General features: G+C 36.7%; 2 protein-coding genes across 3 annotated transcripts in view; one reads left to right on the forward strand and one right to left on the reverse strand.

Annotated features, from left to right (window-relative positions):
* The window catches only part of LOC130682824 (serine/threonine-protein kinase TAO1-like), a 232708-nt gene that overhangs the window by 204026 nt on the left and 13481 nt on the right, over positions 1-15201 (forward strand). The window contains exons 19-22 of the mRNA XM_057497772.1: positions 1941-2177; positions 10211-10339; positions 12780-12983; positions 14926-15165. Coding sequence (XP_057353755.1) covers positions 1941-2177; positions 10211-10339; positions 12780-12983; positions 14926-15165 — 810 coding nt within the window. The remainder of the gene's footprint in view (positions 1-1940; positions 2178-10210; positions 10340-12779; positions 12984-14925; positions 15166-15201) is intronic.
* LOC130682830 (serine/threonine-protein kinase TAO1-like) overlaps positions 1-15201 on the reverse strand; it is a 174271-nt gene that overhangs the window by 61992 nt on the left and 97078 nt on the right. The window lies entirely within an intron of this gene.

A 15201-nucleotide genomic window follows, 5' to 3' on the forward strand; every position in this document is an offset into this window, starting at 1 on the left:
TTAATATATAAACTATACCTCAGTTTTAAAAAATGTGTTAAAGACTTGAATAGACACTTATCCAGAGAATATATACAAATGGCCAACAGCACATGAAAAAATACTCAATATAATTAGTCATTAGGGAAACGCAAATCAAAACTACAATGAGTACCACTTTACAGCCACTAGGATAGCCAGCTATTTTTTGGTTGTTGTTGGTAAGGTATCATTGATATACAATCTTATGAAGGTTTCACATGCGCAACACTGGTTACTACATTTACCCATACTATTGAGTTCCCACCTAACACCCCATTGAAGTCACTGTCCATCAGCATAGTAAGATGCTATAGAATCACTGCTTGTCTTCTCTGAGCTATTACTGCCTTCCCCATTTTCCCCCTCTACACTATGTGTACTAATCATAATGCTCCTTAGTCCTCTTCTCCTTTCCCTTTGGTAACTGCTAGTCCCTTCTTGGACTCTGTGAGTCTGGTGCTGTTTTGTTAGATGGCTAGCTATTAAAAGAGAAAAATAAAAACAAAGATGGAAAATAACAACTAGGGAGCACATAGAGAAATTGGAACTCTTGCTGTGTATTGCTGGTAAGAATGTAAAATGTCAGCTGCTGTGGTAAACAGTTGATGATTTCTCAAAAAGTTAAACATAGCGTTTCCCCATGACTCAGCAATTCTACTCCTAGATATATACCCAAAACAATTGAAAGGAGGTACTTAAACAAATGCATATACACAAATGTTCATAAAAGCAGTATTCACAATAGCCAAAAGGTGGAAACAACACAGAGGTCCAGCGACAAATAAATAGATAAACAAATGAGCGTATGTGCATACAGTGGAATATTATTCAGCTACAAAAAGAAACAAAGTACTGTTACATCCTACACAATATGGATGAACCTTGGAAACATGCTAGGTGAAAGAAGCCAGACACAACAGGTCACATGTTATATGAAACATCCAAAATAGGTAAATCCATAGACAGAAAATAGATTGGTGGTTACCAGAAGGGGAGCTTAGAGAGCAACTGATTAAAACATACAGGGTTTTCTTCTGAAGTATTATATACGTTTTGTAACCAGATACAGGCAGTCTTGCAGAATATCACGAATATACTAAATACTACTGAATTGTTTACTTTAAATCATTAATCATACATTATGTGAATTTTGTCTCTAAGAATCCAGTTTGTACATTTTTTTCTTTACAATGGGGCAGTGGTTGCAGAATATCATGAATATACTAAATGCTACTGAATTGTTCACTTTCAATGATTAATCTTACATTATCTAAATTTTGCCTCTATTCAAGAATCCAGTTTGTACATTTTTTTTCATTATAATCGGTGTTTTTTGTGTCGTACCCAAGAAATATTTGCTGACCCCAAGGTCATGACAATATTCTGTGTTTTCCTCTGCTCCGTGATTCTGGATTTCAGGTTTAGGTCAAGAGACTCTTTTCAAATTAATTTCTGTGTATTGCATGATTAAGCATTTATTTATTTATTTTGAATACAGAGAACCAGTTGTTACAGCAGGATTTGTTAAAAACACTTTCCTTTCCTCTTTGAATTAACTTGACTTTTTGGTAGCAAATCAATTGACTGAATATATGTCGGTCCGTTTCCAGATTTTTCTGTGTTCCTTTGCTCTATTCAGCCTGTCCTTATACCAATACCACACTGTTTTAATTATTGAAGTTTACATCTACCAACTTTTTATCCCCCCTCAAAATTTTGGCTATTGTAGGTCCTTTAAATTCCCATTTAAATTTTAGAACCAACTATCTTGTCTGCTTCTTGAGATGAAATTTTATTAGAAGCTGTTGAGTGGGATCTCCTACATGAATTACCTACTTAGTTGACAGTAGACTGGTCTAAGATGGTTTTGAAAGAAAAAGGTTTTGCTTTACTTCATTCTTTCCTCTCCATTGTTGTAGGTTACAAGTGAAATGCCAGAACATGAGCAGGAAAGTCAGCTCAGAGAACAAATGTCTGGCTGTAAGAGAATGACACAGCAACATCAGAAACAGCTCATGAATCTGGAAAAAAAGTTAAAGGCTGAGATGGATGAGCATCGCCTCAGATTAGAGAAAGACCTTGAAACTCAGCGTAACACCTTCGCTGTAAAAATGAAGAAGCTTCTCAAGAAACACCAGGCGGCAGTGGAAAAAGAGGTAGCTGACCAGTGTTACTAATGTGTTTATTCTCCCTTGTGACTATTTCAAAATTAACCAAGATGGCATTTTGATGTTAGGGTATCTGTTCCCCAGAACTAGCAAATCAATTGGTGAAAGGGAGAAATATTTATATAATAGGTAAAATATCAAGTGCTGAGTCGGGAACCAGTAGGTATGGAATTATGTCCTGATAACTTGATACTTTTATCATGTAACAGTGGTTAAGTCAGGTAGATCAGATTAAACATGACGATGTGAGAGGTGGGAGAGAGGCCTCCTCCCAAAACCACATATAATACGAAAATATAGTTAATACAACTAACCCTAAAAGATCGACAGGAAAGAAGGCAGCACAAGACTGCTTACACCTGGAGAAAAGAACAGACCTCAAAAAGGGTAACATACCAAAGCCGTGATCTGGGGGGACCCATGCACTTCTCCCACCCCAGCTCACTGGCAGAAGGAAGAGAAATGGAGTGGAGATGGGGTGGAGGCCTAGGACTGCTGAACACCCAGCCCTGGAGATCTGCTGTGGGAGCAAGAACCTATATTGCATGGTGCTCGAGATTAGTGGGGTTGGAAAGCTAAGACAGGAGGAATAGTTGGACAGACTGAGATTCCAGCTGTTGTGGAAAACAGGGATTCACATCCAGCTGCTCTGGGACAAAAGAAAGGCAGGCAGTATGAGAGACTTCCTAACAGTGAGATGGCTACTAAATGGGCAAGGATTGCACAGGGCTTGCTGCTCAGGAGAAAGGACAGGTAGACAAAATTGTCCAGATTCACTCTGCCCAGCAGGTTGGAAACTTTTCAGGAACTTCAGGCGCTCCATCCCCCTGGCTGGCTACAGAGCTCCGAAGCCTTCCACCATGATATGCAGCCTGCTGCACCTTCTGGCAGGCTGGCACTGGCTTACAAACCAGCTGCTCCTGCCCTGGTGTCAGTCCAGCCAGAGGGAGGTCCTGCCTACAGCAGCTACAAATGCAAGGCATAGAGGGTTACACCTGTGTGTTCAGCTGACTAGTCTGGCTGTGGAGAGATGCACAGTAGCCGGGAAGCAGGAAACAGCTCTTCCCAACCCCCAGTCACCAGTGTCGCTCTGCTGAGACCCTGACATCACTCCATGGGCTAAGTAACTCCAGGGAGTACGCCTTCAGGGTCCTAGAGGGTGCCACATACAAATATGAAATGCCAGAGGAACCTGGTTCAAACCAAAATCTACAAAACACCAGAAAAGAGGTCAAGTGAAAATGAACTCATCAATCTTCCTAAAAGAGATTTTTTAAAAATCATAAGCACATCCATGTAGGTACAGAAAAATGCTCAAGGATGCAGGAACGAATCCAGAACAGAGATCCATTCATTACGGAATACAATGCGGGGATTTAAAAGCAGATTAGATATGGTGGAGGAGACGATAAATGAAAAAAAATTAAAGAAGAGGAATGCAAAGAAGCTGAGGCACAGACAAAAAGATCTCTAGGAATGAAAGAATATTGAGAGAACTGTGTGACCAATCAAAATGGAACAATATTCATATTATGGGGGTATCAGAAGAAGAAGAGAAAGGAAAAGGGAAAGTGTCTTTGAGGAGGTAATTGCTGAAAACTTCCCCAATCTGGGGAAGGAGATAGTCTCTCAGGCCATGGAGGTGCACAGATCTCCCAACACAAGGGACCCAAGGAAGACAACACCAAAATATATAATAATTAAAGTAGCAAAGATCAAGGATAAGGAGAAAATATTAAAAGAAGCCAGAGAGAGAGAAAAGATCACATACAGAGGAAAACCCATCAGGCTATCATCAGACTTCTCAGCAGAAAACTTACAGGACAGAAAGGAGTGGCATGATATATTTAATGCAATGAAGCAGAAGCAAGAATACCCTACCTGCAAGATTATCATTTAACATTGAAGGATGGATCAAACAATTTCCAGATAAGCAAAAGCTGAGAGTATTTACCTCCCACAAACTGTCTCTGCAGTGTATCTTGGATGGACTGCTGTGGATGGAAGTGTTCCTAAGGCTAAATAGCTGTCACCAGAGGTAATAAAACCACATTAAGGAAAGCAGAACAATTAATTACTAAGCAAATGCAAAATTAAACCAACTATCCCAAAGTAGCTTAAGGGATAGACAAAGAGTAGAGAATCTGATACTTAATATATAAACAATGGAGGAGGAAGAAAAAGGAGGAGAAAAAAGAGAATCTTTAGATTGTGTTTGTAATAGCACACTAAGTGAGCTTAGACTCTTAGATAGTAAGGAAGTTTCCCATGAACCTTTGGTAACCATGAATCTAAAGCCTGCAATGGCAATAAGTACATACCTATTGATAATCACCCTAAATGTAAATGGACTGAATGCACCAATCAAAAGACACAGGGCAATAGAATGGATAAAAAAGCAAGACCCATCCATATGCCACTTAAAAGAGACTCACATCAAACCCAGAGACATACACAGACTAAAAGTGAAGGGATGGAAAAAGATATTTCATGAAAACAATAGGGAGAAAAAGCAGGAGTTACCGTACTTGTATCAGACAAAGTAGACTTCAAAACAAAGAAAGCCACAAGAGCAAAGGAGGACATTACATAATGATAAAGGGGTCAGTCCAACAAGACGATATAACCATTATAAATACCTATGCACCCAACACAGGAGCCCCTACATATGTGAAACAAATACTAACAGAATTAAAAGAGGAAATAGAATGCAATGCATTCATTTTAGGAGACTTCAACACACCACTCACTCCAAAGTACAGATCAACCAGACAGAAAATAAGTAAGGAAACAGAGGCACTGAACAACACATTAGAACAGATGGACCTAACAGATATCTACAGAATGCTCCACCCAAAAGCCGCAGGATACACATTCTTCTCAGGTGCACATGGAACGTTTTCAAGAATAGATTATATACTAGACTACAAAAAAGAATGTCAGTAAATACAAAAATATTGAAATTGAACCAACCAGCTTCTCAGACCACAAAGGTATGAAACTAGAAATAAGTTACTTAAAGAAAATGAAAAGACCCACAAACCCATGGAGGCTTAACAACATGCTTCTAAATAGTCACTGGATCAGTGACCAAATAAAAACAGATCAAGCAATGCAAAATCTGTGGGATGCAGCTAGGGCTGTGCTAAGAGGGAAGTATATTGCAATACAGGCCTGCCTCAGGAAAGAAGAGAAATCCGATATGAACTGTCTAAACTGACAATTAACTAAACTAGAAAAAGCAGAACAAATGAGGCCCAAAGTCAGTAGAAGAGGGACATAATAAAGATTAGAGCAGGCTTAAATAAAATCGAGAAGAATAAAACAATAGAATCAATGAAAGCAGGAGCTGGTTCTTTGAGAAAATAAGCAAAATAGAAAAACCCCTAGCCTTATCAAGAAAAAAAGAGTGTCTAGAAATGAGAAAGGAGAAATCACTATGGGCACTACGGAAATACAAAGAATTATTAGAGAATACGGTGAAAAATTGTATGCTGAGAAACTTGATAACCCAGAAGGAATGAACAATCTTTCAAGAAAAGTACAACCTTCCTTGGCAGACCCAGAAAGCAACAGAAAATCTGAACAGATCAATTATCTGCAGCAAAACTGAATTGGTAATAAAAATCTACCTAAAAATAGAACTCTTGGACCAGATGGCTTCACTGCTGAATTTTATCAGACATTTAGTGAAGACCTAATACCCATCCTCCTTAAAGCTTTCCAAAAAGTAGACAAGGAGGGAATACTTCCACCCTCATTCTATGAGGCCAGCATCACTGTAATTCCAAAATTAGGCAAATACACCACAAAAAAAGAAAATTCTAGACCAATATCTCTGGTGAACATAGGTGCAAAAACACTCAACAAAATCATAGTAAAAAATATATCAAACAGATCGTCTATCATGATCAAGTACAATTTATTCCAGGGGTGAAAGGATGGTACAACATTTGAAAATCCATCAGCATCATCCACCACATTAACTAAAATAAGGACAAAAAGCACATGATCATCTCCATAGAAGCAGAAAAAGCACTCGACAAAATGCAACATCCATTCATGGTAAAGAATATCAAGAAAATGAGTATAGAGGGCAAGTACCTCAACATAGTAAAGGCCATATATGACAAACCCAAAGCCAACATCATACTTAACAGTGAGAAGCTGAAAGCTTTTCCTCTAAGTCGGGAACAAGAGAAGGATGCCCACTCTTTCCACTTTTATTCAACATTGTACTAGTGGTCTTAGCCGCAGCAATCAGACAACACAAAGAAATAAAAGGCATCCAGATTGGTAAAGAAGAAGTTAAACTGTCACTGTTTGCAGATGACATGATATTATACATAAAAAATCTTAAAGAATCCACCCCTAAACTACTAGTACTAAGAACTGAATTCAGCAAGGTGACAGGATACAAAATAAATACACAGAAATCTCTTGCATTCCTATACACTAATGATGAACTAGCAGAAAGAGAAATTAGGAAAACAATTCCATTCCCAACTGCATCAAAAAGAATAAAATGCCTAGGGATAAACCTAACGAAGGAAGTGAAAGACCTATACACTGAAAACTACAAGACATTTAAGAAAAAGAAGATAATAATGAATGGAAATAACATCCCTTGCTCATGGATAGGAATAATTAATATTGTCAAAATGGCCATCCTGCCTGAAGCAATCTACCGATTCAGTGCAATCCCTATCAAAATGCCAACAGCATTTTTCAGTGAGCTAGATCAAATAGTTCTAAAATTCATATGGAACCACAGAAGACCCCAAGTAGCCAAAGCAATCATGAGAACGAAGAATAAAGCAGGGGGCGGATTATCCTCCCCAACTTCAACCTCTACTGCAAAGGCAATTTGGTACTGGCACAAGAAAAGACCCAAAGACCAATAGAACAGGGTAGGGATCCCAGTTATAAACCCAAGCAAATGTGGTTAATTAATATACCATAATGGAGCCATGGACATACAATGGGGAAATGACAGCATCTTCAACAACTGGTGTTGGCAAAACTGGACAGCTACATGCAAGAGAATGAAACTGGATTATTGTCTAACCCCATACACAAAAGTAAATTCAAAATGGATCAAAGACCTGAATGCAAGTCATGAAACCATAAAACTCTTAGAAGACAACATATGCAAAATCTCTTGAATATAAACATGAGCAACTTTTTCCTGGATGCATCTCCTTGGGCAAGGGAAACAAAAGCAAAAATGAACAAATGGGACTACATCAAGCTTTTCTGTACAGCAAAAGACACCATCTGGAGAACAAAAAGGCATCCTACTGTATGGGAGAATATATTTGTAAACAACATATCCGACAAGTGATTAACATCCAAAATATGTAAAGCGTTCACATGCCTCAACACCCAAAAAAGCAAATAACCCAATTAAAAAATGATCACAGGATATGAACAGACGCTTCTCCAAAGAAGAAATTCAGATGGCCCAGAGGCACTTGAAAAGATGTTCCATATCACTAATTATCAGGGAAATGCAAATTAAAAGCACAATGAGATATCACCTCATACCATTTAGCATGGCCAACATTGAAAAGACTAGGAACAACAAATGGTGGCTAGAATGCAGAGGAAGGGGATCCCTCCTACACTGCCGGTGGGAATGTAAACTAGTTCAACCATTGTGGATAGCAATATGGAGGTTCCTCAAAAAACTAAAAATTGAAATTGCATTTGACCCACGAATCCACTCGTAGGAATTTACCCAGAGAAAAAAAGTTGTCAGATTCAAGAAGACATATGCACCCCTATGTTTATCACAGCTCTATTTACAATAGCCAAGATATGGAAGCAACCTAAGTGTCCATCAGTAAATGGATGGATAAAGAAGAAGTGGTACATATGCACAATGGAATACTATTCAGCCATAAGAAAGAAACAAATCCTACCATTTGCAGCAACATGGATGTAGCTAGACGGTATTACGCTCAGTGAAATAAGTTAGGGAGAGAAAGACAAGTACCAAATGATTTCCCTTATTTGTGGAGTATAACAATGAAGCAAAACTGAAGGAACAAAGCAGCAGACTCACAAACTCCAAGAAGGAACTAGCGGTTACCAAAGGGGAGGGGTGCGGGAGGGCGGTTGAGGAGGGAGGGAGAAGGGCATTGAGGGCTATTACGATCAGTACACATGGTGTTGGGGGGATCATGGGGACAGTGTAGCACAGAAAAGACATGTAGTGATGTGGCATCTTAGAACACCGATGGGCAGTGACTGCAATGGGGTATGGGGGGAACTCGATGATATATGTGGGTGAATGTAGTAACCACATTATTTTTCATGTGAAACCATCATAAGAGTGTATATCAAAGATACCTTCATGAAAAAAAAAGTCATTAAATATTCTGTTCTAGGCCGTGGGTACTTTGGTTATCTGAGAAGTTTGGTAAATCAGTTAGTAGGTGTTTTAGGTGTCAAAAAAACATTCATCATTCTCTATGTACTTTTTGGAAACCTTAAATTTATAGTAGCATTTTTATATCAGAAGAATTGAAGAGTACTGTAATATACAGAGAATGTTAAATTAAGAGGAATTAAGAGGGTTTCAGATTCAGATTTAGCCCATTTGTTTACAACAAATAAGTATCATTCTACTGTATGATAAAGGTGCATTTTTTAGGAGTCTTTTGTGAAAACTGGTTTCTAATTTCCTTGGTGTCCCATTAGTTTCAATTTATTTTGATAATCACAGTTGTCAAGTAAAATGTAAACTTCTCAATAAATTTACACCATATCTTCAAATATGTCTGGCTAGTCTGCCCTGGGGCATTTATAGCTACCCTGTTCACCCTTCCCTGCAAAAAAAAGAAGAATCACTCTCTCACAGGAACAGAGAATTTAGCAAAATAATTTCTGGTGTAAATGAACTCTTTGATTTTGAAATAATTTGGTGAAAGAATGTAGAAATATTTAGAATCCTGTTTGGTGTTGTACTTTCTTGAATACTTCGTAAAGAGGTAGATACTAACATTTTTAGGAAAGGAATTCATGAAACAGGATGTACAATATGATTTTAGATTTGTTTTATATATTTATATCAATATCTATACATGCCTAGAAAAAATTAGGAAGGGTATGCACCAAAATGTTTATATTGGTCATCTCTGGGTGGTAAAATCATGCAAGATTTTTCTTCTTTGTGTTTTTCTGTATTTCCTAAATGTTCTACAATGGATATGTATAGTTCACCCTCGAATAACATAGGTTTGAACTGCACAGGCCCATTTATACACTTTTTTTTTTTCAATAAAGGTCTTGGAAAATGTTTTGGGAGACAGTTTAAAAGATCATTTTCTTTTTTCTAGCTTTATTGTAAGAATACAGTATAGAATTTATACAACATACCGAATATGTGTGAATATCTGTTCATGTTGTTAGTAAGGCTGCCAGTCGGCAGTATGCTTTTAGTAGTTAAGTTTTTGGGGAATGAAAAGTTATAGGAGGATTTTTTTACTCTGTTGGGAGTCAGCACCCCTAATCCCCATGTTGTTTAAGGGTCAACTATTGCATGTATCATCAGAAATAAAATAATAATATACAGGTATTTAATATTTAACATTTTCATATTATTTAAAATACAAATTAAAAGTCAGGGTTTAATTTGAAGATGAAGGTATTACATTGTTTAATACACAAGTCAAGCTAGATAAAAGGTCATAACTTAATTACATTTCTTTGTTTTATTAGTGGGGGATGTCGGGCAGCATACTCCACTTAAATGGGGGAAAAAAGGTGAAAACACTGACCCTGTAAAAGATCAGCATTTTAAAGATGAGTTCCATTTTAGTGGTTCTCTGAAATTCAAATCATAAGGGTACTGAGTAATACTTGTTAATAATTTATTGGATATTCTTGTTTTGGTAATGATTATACTGATTTTATAATCTTAGGTGGGAGGAAATATCCTTGCTAATGTGTATTAAACTGCTGCTTTGAAGCTTATCTACTTAGCTAATTTGATCCATTTAAAAATTTTCCTATAGGCTAAAGTGATGTGCAACGAGGTGAAAAAATTTCAGCAGCGTATCCAGGCTGAGCAGAAGAAAGAACTGGATAGCCTTTTGAAGACCCAGAAGAGAGAATACAAACTTCGAAAGGAACAGCTTAAGGAGGTGTTTACTTTATAAAAATTTTCAAGCCACTTACCTGCTTACTGGTTATATCCAATATTGATCTACTCATAGAACCATTAAGATAAATTTTTCTTTTGTTTGTGGCCACTAACAATATATCAGTTTAAGTGAGGACATTGATTATAACCTATTACTTTTCAATGGCTGAGATCCTCAGTTGAGTGGGATCTAAAAAGAGTGATCTCTTGAAAATGTGAATTATTTTATAAAGCTGTTATTTAGTAGCTTTCCTAAGCACTTCTTAAGTAATTGAGTCACTAGAAATAAAAATATTTTAGCTGTGAAAAAGAACCGTACATCTCTTCCTTTAAAAGTAAATCATACCTTCTTACTTTGGGCTCAGATTACAATAATTTGTTCTTATTCTGATTTTAACACAGAAGAAGGATAAGAGGCATTTCTTCTCATCCCATTTTCTTTAATAGGAAAGCATGCTAATTATGTCGTTATGGCTACAGGATTTCATGTGTGTTTGCCCTTTATGTGCTGCTTTCTTGAACTTATTTTTATCGCAGATCTAGTCTAACTGTGAGGAAAGCCATGTTGTCCTAAGGCAATTTCTGAAAGGGGATTATTATTCAGGATAGTGGTCAGGACAGGAAAATGGTATGTGTCAACTATAGCATATTTATTATATTGCAGAGAATATAAATCAGCCATCTTTTGTAGGTATAAGATGATTTTTCAGAGACTATTGACCTTATGGTTCTTCATCTGTTATTCAAGAAAGAAACCAATTCTTTATTACTTTTGTGGATAAAATACTCAAACACATAAATATAAAAAGCACATAAACTTGTAGTTCTCAACTTAAGAATGTCAATGAGAAGACAGGGATAATACAGGCATATACAGAATCACTTGGCTATGTTTTTCAAAATCTTTTGCCAAGGAAATTTCCTACCCACAAAGACTATAGTATGTCCCTTCCTCTATACTGATAATCATTCTAAATGAACACACACACACACACATACGCAGACACACAACTACCTTCTAACAGAAAACGAACTTATTAGTTAGACTATGAATTATATGCTTAAAGGATTATCTAAAACAACATATTCATTTATAAAACTAAAACCTGATTTCACTAGGAAACAACAATAGAACTGCATTTTGTTGGATATTTATTTGCAGTTGGGAATCCTATTTACCATCTTTTCAAATCCCATGTTCTAGTATTGAGTTTAGCTTTTAGATTATAGTAATGGGAATACATAGCAGGTTATATTCTTTAAAGTTGGAAAAATCTTATCAATGAACCTCACTCGGCAGGGTATATACAGCAAGGCTTTGTGCCACCAATGTCCTTAATAAGACTTATATGTCTAATTATAGGTCAAATTCCTACACACAAAAAAAGCACTATACCAAAGAGATTATGATTATTTTATCAAGATTAGTTTATCTATGTGCTAATAATTACATGGACTAAAAATTTCAGTCCATCAGTCTGTAAAAGAGGGTGTAAACTGGGGAAGTCTTGGTGGGTGGGGAATTTCCTTGGCAAAAGATTTTGAAAAACATAGTCAAATGATTCTTTGTGTATTGATTTTTATGTGTTTGAATATCTTATCAATCAAAGTAATGAATAATTGGTTTCTTTCTTGAACAACAGATGAAGAACCATAGGTTAACAGTCTCTAAAAAATCATCTTGGACCTAGGAAAGATGGCTGATTTATATTCTCTGCAAGGTTGATGCATTTTAGGTTGCAATATACTAGTATTAATTAGCATCCTCGGGTTTGCATCATTGAATGTATTGTCAATATTCTCATCTTGTCCAGTATAAATACATTTTTTTTTAGGTAGTTTGTGAGATGATATTTAAAATGCTGTAGAAAAACATTGGTCTTGCCTTCAGTGGTTATAATGCTGAATATTAAATCTATTCTAAAAGGTCTCTATTTTCCTTTGGTTTTGTTGATTTTCCATTTAATTTCTGGTCTTTTATACTGAACCCATCCTTAACTTTGCCAAAAACTTAGTATTTCTATTGTTGAAACCAAGAAGTGAGACCTATCTATATTTTAACCTTAATTTTAATTCAAGTGTGATTTTTACTTGAAAGCACTGTCTTCTTCCCCTTTTTGGAAGGACTTTAAAGAAAGATGTTTTACTTCATTCACCAATCATTGCGTGCTTTCAAAGCTATGAGCCATCCTAAATATAGCTGTGCAAAGCTAAAAAGTATGCATGTTTTCTAGTGTATGTTTTCTCTTTTCTTGTCCTACTTCATGGATAACTCCAGAAACAGAAAAATACTACCTACCTCCTTTAAGGTAATTGACCTGCCTGCCCATGAGAGAGGGCACAAATTAAGTACTTTTACTGAAGATTACCAGCTACCAAATAGTATATTCATGTAGTTAATTTTTATGTATTCTGAACTCAGTTGTTCTTTATCTTGCCAGGAGCTGAATGAAAACAAGAGCACCCCAAGAAAAGAAAGAGAGGAATGGCTTTCAAAGCAGAAAGAGAACATACAGCATTTCCAAGAAGAGGAAAAGACCAATCTTCTTCAGCATCAGAGACGGTACCTAGACCTGCAATGCCGTCTCTTCGAAAGAAAGCTGTTACTTGGGTGCCACAACTTGGAGCAGGACCTTGTCAGGGAGGTATGTGTAAATGGTGTGAAATCAGAATCTTCCTGAAAATATGTCAGTCACATCCCACCCTCAGGGCCTTAGAGCGCCTCTGCTTGCCTTTGCCCTTGGAAAGTCCTTCTTCCCTGGAAACCCAACCCACACAGTTCACCTTCTCCCTCACTTCATATCTCCTCAATTCTGATCTCCAAATCCTCTTCCCTTCTTTAAATATTCTTGCAGTCCTCCCTCTCTCTCTCTCTCTCTCACACACACCACACACACACACACACACACACATGTATGTGCACACACTTTTTATGGGGATCTCTCTCTCCCCAAGTAGAATGGAAATTAGATGAAGTCCCAGGTTCTGTTCAGGGCTTTTATATCCAGTGGCTAGATATATCCAGGCCTTGTAGCTAGTGGCTGGCCCATAATAGGTATTCAATAAATATGTAATAAGTAAATATATAATAAATATTAATTCCATGAATGGAAGAACTGTTAATTTTTAAATATGAGAAAATTAATAGGATAATTTATGCCTTTTCATCCGAAATGGGTGCCATGAAGGTATATACTACCATTTAACATAGTTTTATAATCATGAAATTATTCATTGGGAATATGTAGAAACTTAGCCAATGAAAACAACGGTTCTCATTATCAGGTATACCTATGAGCATAGATCAATTTATTTCCAAGAGTGGCTTAAAATAAACTTCAAGTATAACATAATTATTCAAATTCACTAATAATTAAAGAAATTCAAATGAAAACAATTGCATCAATTAGATAAGATCGGTCTAAAAAATTGGTTAGTCCTAGTAGTGGCATGGGAAAGTGGTCAATGTTGGTAAGAATATAAGTTGACACTGCCATTTTGGAGCATAATTCATCAGCTTTAACAATTTAATTTGCATGTATCTTCTACCCATCGAATCCGCTTCTAGAATTCTATCCTAAAGAAATAGTAACATAATTACATGGTGTATCATGTGTAGATGTTTATTGAAAAAAAAAATAGAAAAACTATGGCATCAGAAAGCACAAGCTTCCTATAAAAAATTTTTTTAAATCTGTATTTGTCCATTATATTTTTGGGTAAAGAAAGCATATTACATGCCTATAATATATATTGTTATTCAATTTTAAAATTGTATGTTTTTGTGTAATAGTTGTGTCACGATAAGTGTGGGGAAGGTTGGGAAACATATGCACCAAATGTTGGCCCCTGGAGAAGGGGCAGCAGAGGCAAAGGGGGCACGTCTGACTTCCTTCTACATAGAAAAAGAGAGAGAGTGTGTGTGAGTGTATGTGTGTGTGTGTTGTACATTTGATCTTTTAAACTGAAAAAAATTGTAGTAACATTTATTGATCAGGAGGTAGGTATTCTGACAGCTTTCCACTTATGAACTCATTTCACCCTCAGGTTAATTTTATGAAACAGCTATGTTATGGTCTCCATTTGAGAAGTAATGAAATGGAAGCACAGAGAGTTTAAGTAATTAACCCAAGGACTCACTGCTTGTCAGTAGCAGAGCCAGGATTTAGAAAGCAGGCAGCCTAGCCCTGGAGTCTTGTGTTCTTAACCACTGCACTATACTGGGTATACTGCATGTAATAGAATTGAAAGTATACTCTGAAGAAATTCAAAGGATGACTTAGAAATCCTGTTCAATACAGAATTAGGAAACATAAATGATGGAAAGAGAGTAGAAAGGACATTAAGTCTCTTGGGACAGATTTGATATGTCTTAAGCTTATTGCTAAAAGTAGTATAAATAGTAAATGAACAGATAAGGCAATTGTACTACTAATTGCCCATTTTCTGCAGTTCCAGTAATAAAAGTCTAATATTCACTGTGCAGCCATTATCCTGGTTATCCTGGTTATTCTGTTTCTTAGGATTTTTTTTTCTCCTGGCATTGTACATCAGCAAATTACACCTTTGTCTTTTTTTATGGATTAGGAATTAAATAAAAGAAAGGCTCAAAAGGACTTAGAGCATGCAATGCTTCTGCAACAGCATGAATCCACGCAAGAACTGGAGTTCCGCCACCTCAACACAGTGCAGAAGATGCGCTGTGAGTTGATGAGTCTGCAGCATCAAACCGAGCTCACTGACCAGCTGGGGCGTAATAAACGGAGAGAGCGAGAACTAAGGCAGAAGCATGTCATGCAGGTTCGACAGCAGCCGAAGAGTCTGAAGGTACCTTTAGCCTAAGCCTCTTGACACAAGAGGACA

Source organism: Manis pentadactyla, chromosome 3, assembly GCF_030020395.1.
Source record: "Manis pentadactyla isolate mManPen7 chromosome 3, mManPen7.hap1, whole genome shotgun sequence".
Taxonomy (NCBI): domain Eukaryota; kingdom Metazoa; phylum Chordata; class Mammalia; order Pholidota; family Manidae; genus Manis; species Manis pentadactyla.